General features: G+C 35.1%; 1 protein-coding gene across 1 annotated transcript; it reads right to left on the bottom strand.

Annotated features, from left to right (window-relative positions):
* Positions 1-1,053: 1,053 nt before the first annotated feature.
* Positions 1,054-19,325, bottom strand: Vmat (Vesicular monoamine transporter). The gene is made up of 13 exons (XM_077432462.1): positions 19,250-19,325; positions 17,079-17,193; positions 9,488-9,640; positions 8,787-8,922; positions 8,488-8,546; positions 7,631-7,752; positions 7,421-7,565; positions 7,246-7,347; positions 7,040-7,174; positions 6,869-6,960; positions 4,865-5,048; positions 2,929-3,062; positions 1,054-1,130 (listed from the first exon to the last, which is right to left on the bottom strand). The coding sequence occupies exons 2-13, from the start codon at positions 17,182-17,184 to the stop codon at positions 1,065-1,067; spliced, it is 1,434 nt and encodes a 477-aa protein (XP_077288588.1). The 5' UTR covers positions 17,185-17,193; positions 19,250-19,325; the 3' UTR covers positions 1,054-1,064.
* Between the last annotated feature and the right edge of the window lie 766 nt (positions 19,326-20,091).

Here is a 20,091-nt window from a genome sequence, read left to right as displayed (position 1 = left end):
AATAAAGTTTTACATGATTTAAAATTACATTATGTGTATAAATATTGAATACGAATTAAAATTCATTGGGCTTTTTAAATGCTTATCATTTAACAGGTGTACGTAAGATAAAATTCAATTGAAAAAAGCCAATCGTTCATTTTAAATAGGTTTACAATCTTCTTGTAAAGTTCTTTTTTATACAATATATGTATGTATGTAGCTTCGAACGATTGAAAAATAGTTTCTATTGAATTATAGGCAATAATCTTACGAAACACCTGTATATAAATATAATATATATATTATGCATATAGAACACATGTTTTTAAAAAATAATATGCATATATAAATATTTGATTACTTTTTCATGTTAATTTAAAGAAAATTAAATAAATTTTAAATTTAAACGCAAAATTAAATCTAAAAAATAAATGAACGCATTCATTTTTTCAAATTTTATAATAATATAAATCTATTTCGTTGAAAATTCACTTGTTTCAATTTTTTGCACAAAATATTTCCACATGTTTCCAAAAATAGAGCAATCAATAATTTTTCAGTTATATATGTATTATAAAAGCATTTAAAAGTGAAACAAATGTAATAAACATCAACTGAATTAACTTAAAACAGAAAACATCTTAAAAATAATGAGCCATATTGATATTTATGACTCTTGCTTCTTCATTATACATACATATATCTAATGTTGAAACAAACCATTTCACATGTTCGATTAAAATTCCATCAAGTATCATTTATTGTTTGAAATGAAACGTAAAATCAAGAATTTAACATCAACAGATCAACGAGGGCAATTTGACATCGATCTGTTGAAATTTAAAAACAATATAAAATCTTATATGAATCGATAAGATGGTGTAAGACTCAACCTGAAACAGACATGCATACATATGTATGTACTTCAAATTCAAATGAACCAAAATTATTCAACAAAATGTACATTTTAAATATTGGGATACTTGATATGTTGAAAATTTCACAATGAATCATTCAATATTACGGGTAAATTGTCGCGAAGCTCAAGAGTTTCAATAGATCAATATGGCCGGTGGTTTTTGTTATTCTTCTTCTTCGTTTTGGTAGCTGACATAGCGGACCGAAGATTTTTCGCCGACGATCAATGACTGAAAAATAATCCATAGCACCCGTTAAATAAATAATACAAATAAATTGTCTTAACTACAAAAACAATATATGTATATAATATCGCTATTCTGTGTGTCTGTGTATCTGCGATAACGCTTGCCGTACTATAATAGTCGTTTCGATTCGACATACATATGTACGTCACTGCCAACAAAATGTACGAATATAATATCGAAAGAAAAAAACTTCTATATATACTGTTTGCTATCAATGTTTCTAGGCAAATAGCATTTAGCGCCATCTATTGAAAATTTATTTAATTAATTAATTAATTTTTCTATTGGTGTTTTATATTGTTCATATATAGGTAGGTGGGGTAGTTTTTATTACATACCTCCTTTACGTTTCACTTACGATTACAATTCAGGAAAAAGTTTGCCTCTTATCCGATCGTTTTCATACTTTGCCATATTGCTCATTTTGGTCATCAATATAAGTAAATGGATCCTCCGCCACTACGATGGTGCAAAAATATCGTGTAAGACGCGTTTGATATCTGCCCGGCGAGATAGTCTTTGACGTTTATCCATCGTTTGTTTATTAGTTTTAAACATAGATGGCGGTAGTAAAATAAAATTATTGTTTTTATTCAAAATAATAATTTTATATACAAATTATAGAAGAGGTATGTTTTTAAAAAACTTTTTTTTTACCATTTTTTTTCATATTAAACAATTAAATATAAATATTAAATTAAATATATTAAAAAGGCATTTGAAAAAAATTCGACCGCGTGCAAATCACATGACCGACACATTTCTTTTAATTTTTTTTTATTTAATAACAATATGCCAACACCCATGTGATAATGTTTTATCGGGTACAACACTAGTATGTTTATAATGACACACATACATATGTAGTATGTGCAACAGAAATAGACACTGAAATTATTGTATAGTTATGTGAATATTTGTAGTGAAAATGAAATTCACACCAGAATTTATTTGAAACCAATAATTGTGTTAACCACACATTTCAAACACTTGAGGTTCAGATTTATCTCCATTGGGATCATTGACTACGATATTGTAATATGTGTGAGGTCACGCGCTGTAGAAGTGAAACTTCCGAACTGAAAATGAGGGAAGAGGTGGGTGATTTGACAGTGTTAGTTGACAAGAACACAGTATGTATGTACATATGCATACGATCTTTTATACACAACGAGAGCGCACATTGTTACGTGGCTGAGAATTTTGAAAAGATGGCCAGTGTAAGCATACGGAAAATTAAATATCCCTCGTTGACCAAACCGCGCAAAATGGCAAAGTTTCAAAACGATTTGAAGACTGTAGGAATTTTAGCTCCATCTTTTACGAAAGCAAACTTATAAGAGGCTTGTAAAAACCTGGAACACTAAGAAGACGTTGGATGAATACACTAAAGGCAAAAACACATTGAGTGGGACGTTTTTTTTTTTAAGATACTTTTAAAGATGCGAAAAAACGCAGACCCATATACATGGTACACAGTTCCAAAAATCACCCCCCTGGAGTGTTTTCGGTGATATTTTATCCGTGCTTGACAGTAATCGATAACGGTGAATCCCATATTTAAAGAAATGTGGGAGAAACTGTGAATACTGTGACAATTCCGAAGTACTGGGTAAAACCATCGACTCGACCAGCGCTTCGTGGGAAGCAATCACTTCCTTCTCAGCCGTCGAAATAAATAGTTGTGCATTACCAACACAGTCGTCTCACTCGCCCTACCGGCTACCCCCATAGTACATAGTGAAAAGAAAGGAGTTGCATATAATGAATGTCTACAAACCTTTTTCTCTTCTTTGGTCGGAGGGGCTCGCAGAAAACACAGTAGAGGCGCATATAAAAAGTTTAGAATCGCAATTCCGAACAGCATCCATTCAAAGCCGATAGTGTTGACGAGAGTTCCAGACATCGCCGGACCTGAAACACCACACCCGAACTTTCAACAAATGGAACAAATCCCAAATTATGCACATAACCAAACGGCGCCCAGAATGCTCACAAAAGCATGCGATATTCATTTCTTAACTTACTGCCAGTGGCGGACTGGGACTGAAATCAGTGCATGCCAGGAGTCAAAGGGGGCCCCCACCCAGGATTAAAAAAATTTGTCCCCCCCCCCCCATATAACAAAATTTTTTTCTTTCCATCACGCTAAAAATCAAGGACAAAAAATAAATAAAATTTTCAAAAATGGGAATAAACAAATTTAGGCACAAGAAAAATGGCAAAAGCAAAATAGATCCATAAATTACATTGTATATTTCTTTTTAACCCTTTAACTAGGTTAATAGAATGCATAATAAAAGAATGAGGCATAAAAGCGGCTTTTACTTTCGGTAGAAAACAATCAGGGACGTCATTTCAGCTTTTTCTTGGGGGGGCAGGCAAAGACTAGTCAAATTGAATTTTTTTTCAAAAAATCTTTTTTATATCGGAATAAAAATGGAAAATATAAAATATGAAAAAATTAATCTTATTTTTGAAAAAATAATTATAAAAAAATATTATGCAAAAAGCCAAAAAAGCGCCGCAGGCGAAAATTTTTTTCCAAAAATCTTCACATGGTTAACAAAAATCGACCATCAAAATGTATCACTATATCAAAAAATATACGAACATTCGGAAAAATAAACAATACACATCTGTTTTTGAGACAAAATAAAGTAAAGGGGACCTTTCTAACGATTCGCTCCATGGGATGAACAATTTCTAAGAATGTTACTAATGGCATACCACTTAAAAACCAAAATATACTTGCTTCAAAATAATAAAATCTTTTTTTTTCAAAGCACATAGCAGCGATTATTTTATTAGTTACCCAAAAGTAGCATATGTACATAAGAAATAAACGCAGTATTCATAGATCCATAGTATCTCATTAATCATTAAATCCATAATATTTTCTAAATTCACACTATTCCTTAATTTAGGGGGGCGAGTGCCCCCCAAATTACGTCCCTGAAAACAAAAAATGCATAATATTTTCAATTAATGTTAATCGAAAATCAGGATTTTGGGGAGGGGGCCCCTATCCTATGTTTCTATATACATGGATTTGTCTAGATTAGGAATAGATTTAATATTCGGAAACTGTTTCAAATTGTGTATTTAAATCTTACTATATCGTCGAAGTATAATCAAATGTTATTTTGAAAGTATGTATGAAGTAAATTTAAATCGCTGGTTGATGATGAATCGTCCTATCAAAATTGTTTTAAGCAATTCAGTTTATATTATTCAGGGAAATTTGTTTATTCCCATTTTTATTTCAGTAGGTAGTTGTTACATAGGTATTGGTATATGCATAATATTGAGGTTGGAAATGGCGAAATAAAAAAAAAAAAAGAAATCGAGCCTAATAAAAAAAGTTAACCGATCCTTGGGCTGTTAAAGCAGGCATTAGTTGTTTGCGTATATCGTAAGAAATTTGTTTTGTTGAAATACCCAAACTCTAGGTCCCAAAGTGCAATATCCTATAAATTTTTACACACGTGAAATAGTTAAATTAAAAAGTTATTTAATTTTACTGAGGGCCCATATTTTCTAACGGATAGTGGGGCCCACATGCCATCGGGCATGTACGCTTGTATGGCCAGTCCGCCACTGCTTACTGCGCAGTGTTACATTGTAAATGTCGGTTTAGAAGCGAGATGCACAGCTAGGGTCAGCGTCAAGCACACACTATCATAACATATATGCCAAACAGTCAAAATACTAACCGACTGCAAATCCCAAGCAAAAAGCAATGTCACCGATGGCGTAAACCGATCCGTAAACGGCACTGTGTCGAATGTCCACCAAATATCCTAGTTCGGGCATCATTGACGAGTCTACCATGCCGATGGCGAAGCCGAGACCGGCGTTCGGCACGATCAAGTGATTAATAGATGTCGCCATTGGGATCTGTGTAAAGTTTGTGGTTTATGTTATGTCTTATAATGTCACACTAATGGAAAAATTAAAGTTCGGAGATTGACTCGTTGTTGTGTAGAAGGTGGAATAACGCAGCATGAGACAATTTGTTATTGGACAGTATAGGCATTGCAATACCGATTTACCGGTAAATGATTAAATTTTCTACATCAGTAAATACCGGTAAATTTTAAAATTTACCGGAAACTATTTATTGTGAATTAAGTAAATATGCGAATCGATGCAAATGGCGTATTGTGGATTGGGTTGTCTGGAATATGTTTATTTTCAGTAATTTTCAAATTTCAAGTTTCAAATTTCAAAAAATTTCAGTAATTTCAGTGGCAATTTTAAATCGATAAATTCAATGGCAACACAGATCAACCAAATCGTAATAAGATTGATCAGATGATTTTTCTTAGTTCGGCATCGATTTTTTCAATAATATGATCGAAACTTTCAAATGTTCCAAACTTTAAATAAATAAATATGATTGGCAAAAATATTATAAAAAAATTATTTACTGCTACGAATTTACATCAATGCATTTATATGACATAATTTAACCGAGACTTATTTTTAATTATTTACTATTCAATTTAATTTGATGTTTTTAGGAAAAGTAACCACATACAGTTATTTAATCCACGAAATTTACCGGTAAATACTGATATATGTACAGGTAGTAGGAAAAATCATTAACCATTTAATGGTTTATGAAATTTGACGGTAAATTGCAATCCCTGCATGCAACTAAGCCATTGTGTCTCATATCCGTGTTTATTTATATAATGAATCTCAGGCACATGAACACCGTTTTGTCTCGTTGTTGCGAGACATTAAGGTCCAGAGCTGTATATATGAACGGCACTCCACTTTACATATGTATAGCCCCGGAACTTAATGTCTCGCGACAATGACAATCACTCGGGTGAAAGTTTTCGGGGTTTGTCAGTTTTTCGAACATGTTATCGAAGCTTTCCTTTTAAAATTCTCTCACAATATAATAAATGTAGTATTTTTTCTGATATGAGCTAAGACAGAAAAGTCTCGCGACAAAATGTCGCGCTAGCAGCCTGTCGGGTGCAGACACACAGAGGCACGTGGCACGTGTTTTTACAAGGTTTATATTAGTTTCATTTTAGATAGTTTTGCACATGTAAAAAAAGCGCTAGCACGCATAATCTATGCTATGACACCCAGACAGAAATCCTTGTATTGACATAGGTTTTAAGGTGATCGATAACGGTTTTAAAGTGATTCCCATATTTGAAGAAATGTAGGAGAAACTTGTCGAAAAAAAAGCCCCTGCGAATTTTCTCACCACGGGAGTCCAAGAACGTTCCCGAGCCTTTCGATTCAGTGTGTTTTCGCCCTAAAGCTTGCGACAGAACTGTTGAACGACAAATTGTCGTCCGTGTTCCCTAGTTCATATTCCGCGTTGTAATCAACTACATATGTATGTACATACATATTTACATATTGTATAGGCAGTCTTCAATCTGTGCTCGATAGAGTACTTGGGTTCTTCTGACTATTTATTAAGTACCTTTATTCTGAAGGGTTTATGTCATTATTTTATTATAAATGATATAATACCTATATTTAAAAAACATATGCTAATTTCAATATAAATAATAATAAAATCCAGATTGATTTTAATGTCTGTGCATGAATTTAGAAATTTTATTTGCCACAGAGACGCTTTGCATGTAATTATGATAAAAATTATAATAAAAAATTGACGCTAGTCCTTCTCGATACGAGTTCAATCCCCAAACCTTTAAAAAATTACACTTTATAGTCCTTACACATATCAAGCAGACTCCTATAATCAAAAGACCTATGCAGGCGGCCAGCCAACGTCCCATTCGATGACCGAGTGGACCGAAAAGATTCGTACCTGTATTTTATCATAACATTTTAAGACAAACAAATTCAAGAACACAATCGACATAAATCATAAAAAAAACTCGTTTGACCTATCAGATAACTTATGCTCGCCGGTAAAAACGTCACCCCTTGTTTCCAACGTCCTGCTCCCATCGTGTCCATCATCCAGATAGGCAGAGATGGCTCGAGCATTGCGATTCCCATGTTTGCAAAAGTTATAGCACCTAAAGTTTAACATTTACTTTATAATACTCGTAATCAAATCGAATACGAGCTTCATTTCAGTATATACTACCGGCGGCGATCAGAATATACGGGTCCATAACCAAGGCTTTCAGTGAAGGCGGGTCACTCTCTTGACGGACGACAGTTGGTTGAAGCATCAACAGTTGGAGTACTGAAAGTATCATCAGTTCAGCTACAGACACTCCAAAAGTAACAGATTTAAATTTGTAACGTGACAGACTCACATCCATCACCCAGAGCAAGAGCTGATAGAATAAGAAATGGAGCAGATTTTCCGACGAATTCATACATGACTCCGCCGAATGGAGGACCGATGAGTACTCCAAGAGCCAAACCACCAAGTGCTATTCCCATGGCGTTTCCTCGTTCCTGAAAAATCCAAAGTTATATTTTTCTGCACATATGTGTGTGCACACAATGTGCTATTCCTATACCTTATCATCTGGATATCTTTCAGCGAGCATTCCCATTCCTGAAACTGAAGAGCAGGAAGAACCTATGCCTTGCAGAGCTCTAGCCATAAACAAAACTCCATAGGATCGACCGAAGGCAAATACTATAAAAAAATTGTATACAAATGATGTACATAGATGTGTTTAAAATATAATTTAAGTACTATTGGCATGCGGTTCATACATGCAGTGGATGGTAGTACTTGCCTTAAATTTTGATAAAGGATCTATTTTTATATTATTTATTTGATAGAAATATATAAAGCAATGATATCTAAGACAGGAAAATTGAACTAAAATCGCTATACAACTATCACAAATTCTCGAACAACTTTGGCCGTTCTAAATGTCCATGCAATTGCAATATTGAATCTCTAAAATGAATTTGTTCAGACAATATTGTGTGGACGTGAAGAATGGTTTCCAGATCGAAGTGAATGACAGTGGTAGAAGAAGATAATTGCTCATATCCCAGACAACCAGCTTCGAATGACCAAGTAGAGCAATCCGCTGGCCTTTCATACTCAACGCAATGAGAGCTATTAGTCAATTATGTAGTCATAAGACCTCGTTGGCTGTTGAGCACTGTTCGCTCATAAGCCGTTGAGTCCTGATCACTGATTGGACGATGAGTGCTGATCACCCACTGGCTGACGAGCGCAGATCATTCAAACTCCACATTACAATACGGTTGGCGATTTATTGGTGGAACCGTACAGAGTGTAAAGACGTGAAAATTACATTATTGATGAATTATCTAAGATAAAGTACGTAATGAAATGTGGTTTTTTATGTTTTCCCTCAAACCACACACCAAATCATAATAAAATAAAGCTTACTTAAAGTTGACAAGAACATGATGATGAATCCGGTAAACATGGGAACGCTATATCCGATCCTGAAAAATAAAAACGTTTTTATTTTATTTTCAAGAACCTTTTCTTTAACATTTGAGGCTCAAGTCTAGCAGTACCGAATTTGAAAATCATTTTTTCAAACGTTGTTTGAGTCGCATTATCTTATGATTGATCCAATGAGACTCAAAAATTGTATGCATTCAAATTAGAAGCTCTACGAGCGGGCCTCCATTGACTGTACCAAAATACATATAATATTTATTTTTAAAAAGATCATTTACTTGTGTGTCAAAGGCCCTACGATGGGATTGGCCAAAAGTTGGACGAAAGCCTTGGACGCGAACATCATTCCTACTTCGACGGTTTCCTCGACCAGCTCCTTGTGCCTCATTTGCTCCAGCGCTGTCACGTTGACTGCTGAGGGAAAATTTTCAAAGAAAAGTCTTTCAAAAGGAAGCCTAATAGTAACCAACACCAACATTTTATATAATATTACATCATTTTTAGCTGGAAGACGAATCGTTTTCTTTTCATAAAACTTTGTCTTTGTGCTTGACATTAAATTCTACGCCCCAAAAATTTTTTGTCTCACAAAGTTCCCGAGCTATCCCGTTAGCTTCCCTCGTTTTATTGCGAAAATAATACAAGACAATTCTAATGAGTTTTAATAATTAAAAACTGAAATAAAATGTGGAAGAATTACACCAATTGTCTGATGTATGGATTGTTTATGGCTTAATATATTAATTTCCGAATAATAGCACAATCGTGGACTCACACGGTAATTTTATTTTTTACTATTGTGTAATTAATGGGTAAAATCCTTTGGATTTAGATGAAGATACAGGACAGCCAATTAATTTATATGTACGTAGATAGAAGATACATACATATATAATACAATTTTAGGAACAAAACATAGGAGGTTAGATCCTTCAATAGGAAAATTATTGATGTCTTCAAAAATCAATATCAAACTTACCAGTATTAGTTTCATTGGTGTTGGTAGTTATGTTAAGCGTTCCAGGACATACGCATGGTGGTGTAAGGGTCGTGGTGACTTCTTGCATCACCGGTCCACTGAGAGGAGCATCAGGATGACGGATGTCGTACAGAAACTCAGGAATTATGGGTACTGCGACAGAAAACAGAAATATATCTCGTTATTTATTTATTTATGATCAGTCGTAGCATCTCTCGCTACAACTAATTTCGTAACCAGAGATTATTTTTGTTAAATCTTGGGTCCAGACTTATCTCTGCGATTGAAAAATTGTTTCGACTCACGGAGTCCATCTAAGACTAGACTTTGGATGGTCATTATGGCAATAGCAAATAACAATACACTGTTCCCACAATGTCCAAAGGAAGTGTTCGAAGTTAACAATAGCAAAACCCTCTTGCCTTCATTAATGAAAGCACATTCAAAAGTATAAAATTTTGCTTAATTTCTGGTACTTCTATTAATTAATTATATAAGAATTTCAATATATATGTATATCTGAACGAATTTCTAATTAAATATATAATTGCTATATCTTTGAGAATCCCCAACGAATTAGAACTGGCAACCGTGTTTGAACTGGCAATCGTGATACGGGTCGCCATTCAATTTCCTACCGCTTTCACCATATTTTCAGCTCATCTCTTGCACACATCGAATATAATTATTAAACACAAATAAACACCCAAACCATACTAAGGATCGGGCTTTGAAGACCCCTGCACCATACTTTCCTCTCGAGCGCCATGTATTTTACCCGTTGCATCGCGAGATATAAATATGAATAGTATGCACATTGGCCAGAAAAAGATAAAAGACTCTTTCCCCGTCAGATGAAACGTATAATATTTTGCACCGCAGTTCACGCTGACCTAGATTCCCGCCAAAAAAGCCGAGCGGGGCGGGGAACAGGGGGAAGAAGACTTTCATCTCATTAGGGAGATCGTTACCGCGAAAGGGACGCTACCAGAGGTGTGGCGACTCGAATAAAGTTAGAAATGTGACCGATAAATGTAAATGCGGACACACGGTCGGCTAATTAGAGACGGGAATGGGAAATCGGGGTGGTTCCTAGTTTTCCAACCAGCACTCCATGTCCCTCTGAACCTCCATACCCAACCCCATGGGTTGGTTTGCGAGTGACAGGCCCCCTTGAAGAGGGTAACGCGGACTCAACGAAGCGTAGGCACTCTGATATCATCGTGTGTGCGAGCGATATGGAAATCTACATATGTATGTATGTACATACATATATGCATATGTATATCTCTTCACATGAACAGTAAAAATGCTAAAAAGTCATATTTAAACGCAAAATGGCTAAAATTTTGTCATGTACGCAAGCATTGAGATGATAATTATTTTCTCTTTTCTTTGGTGCTATCTTATCAATTTCCGATAAATCATTACCAATGACTCTGCTGGTGAGTTGTGCCCAGCAACTGCAAAGCTACTAGGTGACGGTGTAGTCTCACCTCGTGCCTCCCGGCGCATCCTCGGATAATCTCTCCTACAATTTGGATTTTGAAGTCCTAGTGGATTTTTTCGTTTGTAAAAAAGCGATATGCATCAGTGATGATCCTCAGAAACTGATTTTGACATCTTTGCACATATTGGATATTGAATGGACTGCAGCATCCTCACAGTTGTATGCCATACGGCCATATTGGCTTCAAAATGTCCTGGTATATTCTTATTTTCTCTAATTTAGAGTGTCTTTTTATTAACCAGTACATCTATCTCTGTTTGATTCGAATATGGTCTATTTTTTTCTTGATATGATGCCTCCGTGTAGCGTGTAGCATTGAGTCGAGATGCAGTCCTAAATATTTTTCTGAATTAGCCTTTGGAATTTGTACCCCGCTGATGAAAGTCTGAAAGTTCATATCATTTCGTCGCAGTGTAAATGTGACTTGGATTGATTTAAGCTCGTATAGTTCTATCTCCCAATCCTTGGTCAATTTGTTGATTTTGTTTAATGCATGCTGCAAGCGTTCAACTGCCTCCACTTGAGACTCGCTCGATGACATAATGACCATGTCATCGGCAAATGTTTCAATGAATGTCTCGTTGCTTGTTGGGATGTCAGCAGTGTATATCAGGTACAGGATAGGTTCTATCACGTTTCCCTGCGGTACTCCTGCAGTGGCTGTGTATGCCTCCTCATGAGTGACTCTGAATTTGCGTCCACATAAGTATTACTCAAGTAATAAGCAATAATTTCCAGGTTGGTTATAATAATTGATATTGCCGATAAATAAAATAACTCTATGACAAAAGGGTATCTTAGACTGTGTTCGTTGGGGGGGGGGGGGGGTGGCCTCATGTTGAGGGCTTTAAGGGTCAAGTTTTTTAGGGCGTGTAAAACAATAAAGTACAGCTGCGATTTAAATTTCAGTGAAGCTTGCAGGCGTAAGATATGAATGTGTTTGTCGTGTCTATGCCATAGTGCCATGACAAGTCACATTATGGCCAACTAAATTCGGTTTATGAACCCATTCCCGAATAATATTTGTCAACGACAACAAATACTCACGGTTTTTACTTTTTAGGTTTGGTGCTTGCGTATTTATCTACTAAAATTTGCACGGTATATAACGAGCTCGTTATGTAGCTGAAAACGCTTCCAAATCGGAAACATAAAAAACACAATCACCGAATACGCACATTCACCAACGGGCAACATGAAATCGTCAAACGAACTTTATTTTAGATAAATCCAGATAGCAGAATTGCTTTCGAATTGTATTGGATTTTCGAGAGCTGTTTTATATTCCGACCTGCCCATAAAAGATATTGTTTCGGCCCGATCTCTTGCGCCGTATAAATTCAGTAGCGTTCGCGCACTACTTTTTATTTACTCTATTTTAAATAATTTTGCATTTTTATTTTCACGATACGTACTAACTTTACCCTCCTATCTTTCCACATGGGCAGGGATGCTCAATCAATACACCCGTATAATACATCTATGTATGTATGTGTTTAAATAGCATACGAGCGAATTGATTTTTATTGATGCGGCTGAAGGACTTCTGTCATCGTCCTCCATTGAAACAGGGGCGGCTCGCGATTTAATTAATCTCGGCAGCCGCTCGCCTAATTACTCACGCCACTGACAGCTTACAATTTAAAAGCTTCTCGATTAATTCCGAATCTCCACTGCTATTCGTACACACACATATATATTGTATAATACATATATCAATTAAAAATGGATTCAACTCAGGATTAGATATAGTCTAAAATATAAAAATTTAATTTATTCCTTAATCTCGGTAAAGAAAGAATGGAAATAACTAGACAAACAGATGCTCCAATAATATGGAGAATTCCAAAGAAGTCGTAAAACTATTAGGTATTGGAAACAGTCACATATATAGTTTGGCAAAAAGGACAAATAATCAAAGATCGGTGCGCGAAAAGAATCTAAATGATACCAGTATTTTTTAGGAGGGGGGGGGGCTGAAACGCAGATTAACCCCCCCCCCCATCCAAGCGTTTTTTTTTTCAAAAGAAAAAAATAAACTTGCTATGAGCTGTTTTTTGTTCCTAGAATTTGGGAAGAACTAGAGTAGAACATTATTACATACATACATATTAGTTGCATGATCTTCGGCACATTTAAAATGAATATAAATACAGTAAATTCTCAAATTATCAAATTTATTAATCATGTTATTTTTTCCAAAAAAAAAAAATACTACTGCGGTTCTTTTATACGGATTTATACAAAGCGTTTATGATTTATATTGCGAATTATCAAAAACAAGTTTACGTTTTCATACTTCTTTAAGTGTCTATTTATTGAAAAGAATTTCACCCGAGGTAAATTTGATTTTATGTTATATTTCTAAATATGCAATATTTTTTAATATAGTCCCCATAGCCCCCCTGCCTACACCCGTGATTTATATTGTTTGGTTTTATTTATCTAGAAAAAATACATACAAATATGTGACAGTCCAAGTTCATTTTGATTCGTTTGTAAACATAGTTCATATACGAATCAACCTGGCCAGTCATAGTGTACAAAAAATAATAAAATTGACAAGCGAACTAGCTTTTGTTTATGATGAACTATTATTAGTTTAAGTATCAATCGTTTTTTCCATCCTCAATGTATGTATGGGCTGCAGTATTTTTAATATTAGTGGAAATGGGAATTATAGCAACGTTATAATGCGGTTTCCGTAAGATTTCCCATTAAAAACTCAAAGGTTTTGACAGCGAAAAGTTATATGTGACGCCAGGTCAGATAGCTTTTGACTGTTAGCACCTGCAATAAAACCAATAGTTCATGTATGAACAAACTAGTATGCTCATGGACGAACAGAAGTAAGCACTTTGATTAAACATATACATTTAATTAACATACAAACTATATAAATTTAAATTTAAGTGTCCATCTTCGAGATCATAATCGTTTAATTTTTTCGATCCCAGCTTATATTAGATCTACTGTAATGATAATTTTAATTGAGAATTTAATGCAATTATGAAATGATTTTATTATTTTACGAAATGCACAGGAGAGCTACACGGGCGACGAAAACTCGCCATTTTGTGCGATATTGAATTTAACTTAATTTGCCTCCGCCAAATTCGATTAGTTGCCGTCGCCAATTATGATTTCCAATCAAAAGTTTCCATCTACGAGAAGATTACACCAAGTCCATCAAGAAATTGCAATTTATTACAACGTTTAATGAATTCAGAGTAGCTCGATGGCTTTAAACTTTTACACGGTGACTTTTTTTCATGAAGGAATGTTCGAAAAACATATATATGTATTTCCTTTTAAATAATCGAAACATGTTTTTTGCGGTAGAAATATCTAACGAATTGGTTTATTTCCACCTAATGTATTAATTTACGGCAAATACACACAGAGTGGCACGTGTTTTTATTTTCATATAGTTTTGCACGTGTAAAAAAAACGCTAACACGCTAACACCCCTGCGGTGTGAGATGATTTTTCACCACAGGAGGTCAACAATGCGGCCATGCCGTTCAATTCAGTGTGTTTGCAGCCGTAAGGGCGCAGACACACAGATTGGTACGCGGCACGTGTTTTTTTTTTAGATAATTTTGCACATACGCGGCAAATAACAAATCCTGGAATGTTTTCGGTGATATATTTTCCTTTTATTGACATAGATTTGACAGTGATTCCCATATTTGAAGTGTACTTTTAAAGTAATTCACACTTTATTGAAACTTGAATAACAAGAATAGATATAAAAATAATTATATGTCCTAAGTTTAAAGTAATATCGAAAGATCAGCAAAAATTGTGTTCATTGCTGTGTTCAATTGGATTTTTCTTATACATTTAGACCTATTTTTAATATTTCTATTACTTGTTTTTGTATTTATTTACTTGCTTATATTGGTTTAAATATGCGTTGCGCGATTTTGTCGATGCACTTTTTTGTCCAAGCAATTTTGTCTCGACAATTTTGTCCCGGGCGGTTTTGTCGAGACACCCGGCATTGGTACCTTTCAATTTTTTTAATTTTATTAAAAGCTTTTATTTGGTTTGGCATATACTCTGCTGTGTATCTTTTTACAAGCCTTTTCTGTTAGTTCAGTGACATTCCCGCCCGTCAAAAAATCGTTATGTGATTTTTTTTCAATTAACTCATTGTCAAATAATAAGACAGCCGGTGTTTTTGCTATTATATTTAGCGATTGCATACATACCATTATTTCTAAGATTCTGCACCTGAAAAAATAAACTTTTCGTGGTTTATAGTCGAGCATCTTAAGATAATACTTTTACTAATTGTCTCTCAGAGTTATCCTCCTCTGTTGATTATGTAGAAAGTGGTTCCTTTCCCTTGTAGAAAGAATGGGTCAAAGTGTAATGGCCGTGAGTAAAACTTTTGCCACTATATAGTTGGTTGGCTTCTGGAGTGGATTTTTTCCGTCGAAACCTTTTGTACAACTCTGAACGAGACCGTACAATTGGTTCACTACTTTACTTCCACATCGCTCGTTCATTCTTACAGAGAAAATCGCATTGGCGTCCCGTTGGGATGCTTCTTTAGTGGTTTTCCATCGTCCGTTTTACGACCAGCCATAATAATGTAGGGTGGTAATGTTCCCTGGTGTACATATAAAGACCATTTCAAACGATTAACAGAATGCATGGAACAATCTAGAACACAGTTGCTCGGCTTAATCAATTCAGTAAGTGTGAGTGTTTCAGAGCAGACCTTTTTTTAACTATGTATGATAAAAAAACCCAATCGTTTCATTTCCAGAGTTTGCCAATTTATCTGATTTCATTGTTGAAGCGGTTCCAAAATCAAAATTACAAAAACCACTATGTCACCACTATTTGAATATGATTTCAAAATGTATTATCTATAACATACATAGACGTCTCGCTTATTTTCTTATATATAGTATTTGTATTATGCTTATATGTCTGGTCACAGTGACGCGTATATGACAAATATACCAGGATGGCCTAACAGGTAAATCCCAATGCGCCTTCCTTCAAGTACAAACAATGCAGAATTTTTATTACATAAGTCGCTGACTTACCAGACACTGACAACTCGATATTAACGAGACATCTATGAATTTCTACATATTTTTTTATTGTACATTAATCATAGTGTATATAATCATATAGTGGTGACCAGTCTCCCTCACGGGACCGAAAGTGAAACACCCGAAAACGCAAATATCGGAAGGCAAAGATCGAAAATCGAAAGATCTTAAGTCGAAAGATAAAAAAAAGGGTGGATGGTAAACGGTACTATGTATATATAATATGCGGTGAAATTATCTCTCTTTTTGTCAAACAGCCTTGTTTAATGTGCGCGCGCAGAATACGGGAGGAAAAGCCTGTTCCTCTTGTTCCTGTTGTATCCTACTCGCGCAAATTAAGTGAGTATGTACGACGGGGGGAGAGACCCTTTTTTATCTTTTGACTTAAGATCTTTTGATTTTCGATCTTTGCCTTCCGATATTTGCGTTTTCGGGCGTTTCACTTTCAGTCCCGTGAGGTAGACCCAGTGGTGACATAGTAGGTAGGAAGGTTTTTAGCCAATGTAATCCGGAACCGTTTCAACAATGAAATCAGATAAATTCGAAAACTCTAATAGGAAACGGTCGACCTGGAGTCACAAATATCCAAGTCTGACCAGCAGCATTATAGAAAATACTCGGAATAAATTATTTTCAATCGTTAGCCGGTTTTTGAGGAACGGTTTCAAAAGTTGAATCGGATAAATTGACAAACTCTGATAGGAGACAATCGACTTGGTGTCACGATTATTCAAATCTGACCAGCAGCATCGCCGAAGTACTTCAAATCATACAATGAATGATTTTTTTCAATCGAGGCTCCACCGGGACTCCAATCCGGGACCTCTCAGTCGTTAGTTTAAATTGCGATTGGAATATTATATTCATGTCAAATCTTTGCAATTAGTTGGACAATTTATCGTCGTGGTAAAGTAGTAGGTAGTAGGTATTTCAAGAACTTGAATTCAAGACTGATTGGCAGCTATTTTTGTTAGTCTTGTTTATGTGAGAAGTGTACAAAACTTACCGACGGTGGTGAGCAGCATGTTGTCGAGCAGCAGGGCCACGGCGACGATGGCCAGCACCAGGCGGCGGCTTTCGCGCCAGGCCTGCAGCCTGCCGCCCCCGGCCATGACGCCCGCCTATAAATATATAAAATTTAATAATTTCAACATAAAAAAAATACAGTAATATTTGTATTTAGTGTTTTTTTTTTAATTGTCTGTCGTATCTACAGTGTAGAGAATACACCATGAACATTTTCACTATGAATCATGTACATACACATAGGTACATAGTTAGGATGGGAATGACTTTTCTTCGTTGGTGGTTTCCCGCTACCTTCAAAACTTTTAGATATAATCATTGTTATAATTAGAGATAGGCGCGGAATCATGTTTTTTGAACAAAAATTCGGAGTTTTGGGGCTTTTATCCAGGAAATAGGTCAAACTACAAAACTAAAGAGCAAAAAAAAAGGTTTACCATAAAAATGAACAATGGTGCGGAGGGATTTTGCCGAAGCTTAGTTATAATTATAATCAGTGAGCGGCCCTAGGATGTGCCAGCTCGAAATAAATGGGTTTCATTTGTCAATTTATATTTTTAATATAAATTTGCTCTCTAGAGAGCAAAAAAAGGTTAACAATAGAAATTAGCAATAGGATCCCGTTTCAGCGCATTTCGCGCCTATCTCTGGTTATAAATTAAAAAAAGTTTTTTTTTAATTTCTCAACTCTCAAATTTTCAGCCCAGTCAAAATGGCGGCAATTGATCTAAATATCGATGATATGCACGTTTAATGAAGAATAATTTTTAAATATCGAATTTTTAAAATTCATTTTAGAATCTTTTTTTTAAATCTAAAATATCGAATAATATTTTGGCATGCCAACAATCAAAACTGTAGCTTTTTTAATTAGTAGTAAATTATTTAATTTACTAGAAGTTCTCATTTTTCAACGAAAATTACATTTTTTGAATTTAATTCAGGCCATTCTCCTCCAGATATAGCAATAAATATATTGAATAGATAGTAAGACGGAACCGATTTATATCCGTATTATTATGTGATACGAGAGGACGATTTTTGAATATTGATAAAATCTATCATTCTTTAGAATGAACAACGTTTGAAGTTAACATTAATTTCATGCATGAGTTTTAATGGATTGCGTAACTATTAACAATTAATTTTAGCAATCGAAATATGTTAAATAGATTAAGTTCAAAAAATCATTGAATCGTGAATAAACGGTTGATTTCACCATTGATTTCAAATCATACAATTTTCGGAACAATAAAATTCGGAACCAAAGCTACATAATACAACAATTCTGTAAAAAGGCTCTACCATGTTTTAAAAGGCTCAAGTATAAAAAAATTGTGAAATTATCATAATTCGTGTACTACTTATTTTGAAATATATATGAATTTGAATAGATTGAAACGCGAAAATTGCGCTAATAAACACGTGTTGTATTAAATATACCGATATATGGTTACAGCGCATTTGAACAATAAGGGCGACGGCTAGATATCATAAAATGATCCTAAATAATACTGTACAAATGTATAATATTGGCAATTGATAGTACATATGCTAACATGCATTGCGAAATCGTATCAAATCGCAAAAATTACATTATAAAACAATACTTAAGTATGTGTGTATGTAGATCAGAACAATTTTCATGTGTAACAAAATATCAGTGTAAAAAAAACAATTAAATTTAATTATTATTTAATCTGACCAATCAGTGAAGGCCTCACGCGTTAAGACCAATCAGCGCGTTGCTTGCGATTTTTCAATTTAGCGTATAAGTTTCTCCTACGCGCTTCATACGTTTCATTCGCCTAGTCGACGCGCAAAATTTATAATACGGACCGATAAAACATTGCAGGCGTGCAACAGGTATTTCGCGGCAACTCATGGCGCCTTTTCAAAACGTTCCCGTTACGACTCTGCGTAACTGCGTAATATTCACATGCAACAGAAACCACGCAAACTGCGTAAGATACGATGGCGAGTAAGACGATGGTCGAGAATCATTTTTGAAAACGGAACGTGCAAAGCGGCCACATTCGAAACGGCCGCCATTTGTAAACACAAATTTGTACGTGGGCATTGTCTGAGTTGGAGCAGGTCGTAAGTGGCGCTTGTGCGAGCATATCCTCGTATGGTGTTGGGTGATGTTACCTTGGCGCGACGGCGAGCTGGATGTGGCCGTCGTCCTGGCCGTGTCGCTCTCCACCGTGGACTGAAGACCGGGATCGCTCTCGCCCAGCTTCTGGACCTGCGCGCCTATCTAGGGGGCGACACGCACTACCCCCGACCCTCGATCCCTACCCATCCTCCGATCCCTCCCCTCGAAATCCACCCTCATATTCTCAACCCTCGAAAATCATCAGTCAACTGGGATATATATTACCCGGACTGATAAGCGTAATTAAATCCCTAACGAGCTTTCTTTCTACCTTCCTCCCCTTTTATCAGATATTTTCATAAATGAAAATCATATTTACATTGGTTCATTTATCAAGTATACCCTTTAAAAATAATCGAAAGACGTCTTTTAGAGTGCACAAATCAAAAAATTTAACAACGATTCTGTAATTTATGTGAAGTTTTGAAGAATCTTAACCAAACAATATAAAACACTATAGACATGTTTTTGGATTGAAAAGATTAAAAAATAATAAAAACAGTAGAAATATATCTAAAACTGAATATTTCACTATTTTATGTAATTGATGATATTGAAATGTAGAAATAAAATTTGCTGCATTTACACAAAGTAAATTGTTAAAACATTCCACTAAGCCAAGCCAATCATTGTTTCGTGTAAATAGGCGTTCCGAGACATTACTCGGAACCAATATTGGCTTGGCTTAGTGGAATGTCTTAACAATTGGCTCCGTACAAATGCAACATAAGCGCTTTTAAAATAAAAAAATACTAGCATTCATTTGAGATGAAATTTGGAAATTGTAGATTGTAAAACTGACAAAATAAATGGCTGTCGTTTAACCTAATAAAAC

Source organism: Arctopsyche grandis, chromosome 6 (genome assembly GCF_051622035.1).
Source record: "Arctopsyche grandis isolate Sample6627 chromosome 6, ASM5162203v2, whole genome shotgun sequence".
In the NCBI taxonomy this organism is placed as follows: Eukaryota; Metazoa; Arthropoda; class Insecta; order Trichoptera; family Hydropsychidae; genus Arctopsyche; species Arctopsyche grandis.
This window is presented reverse-complemented; position numbering and strand designations above follow the sequence as displayed.

Excerpts from the sequence above, each read along its gene's own strand:
- Vmat (XM_077432462.1), bottom strand. The coding sequence starts at position 17,184 with ATGGCCGGGGGCGGCAGGCTGCAGGCCTGGCGCGAAAGCCGCCGCCTG. Across the intron at positions 9,641-17,078 it reads CATGCTGCTCACCACCGTCG|TACCCATAATTCCTGAGTTT; the intron begins GTAAGTTTTGTA and ends TTTCTGTCGCAG. Across the intron at positions 5,049-6,868 it reads TAGGAGTCTGCTTGATATGT|ATCCCAATGGCGACATCTAT; the intron begins GTAAGGACTATA and ends AACTTTACACAG.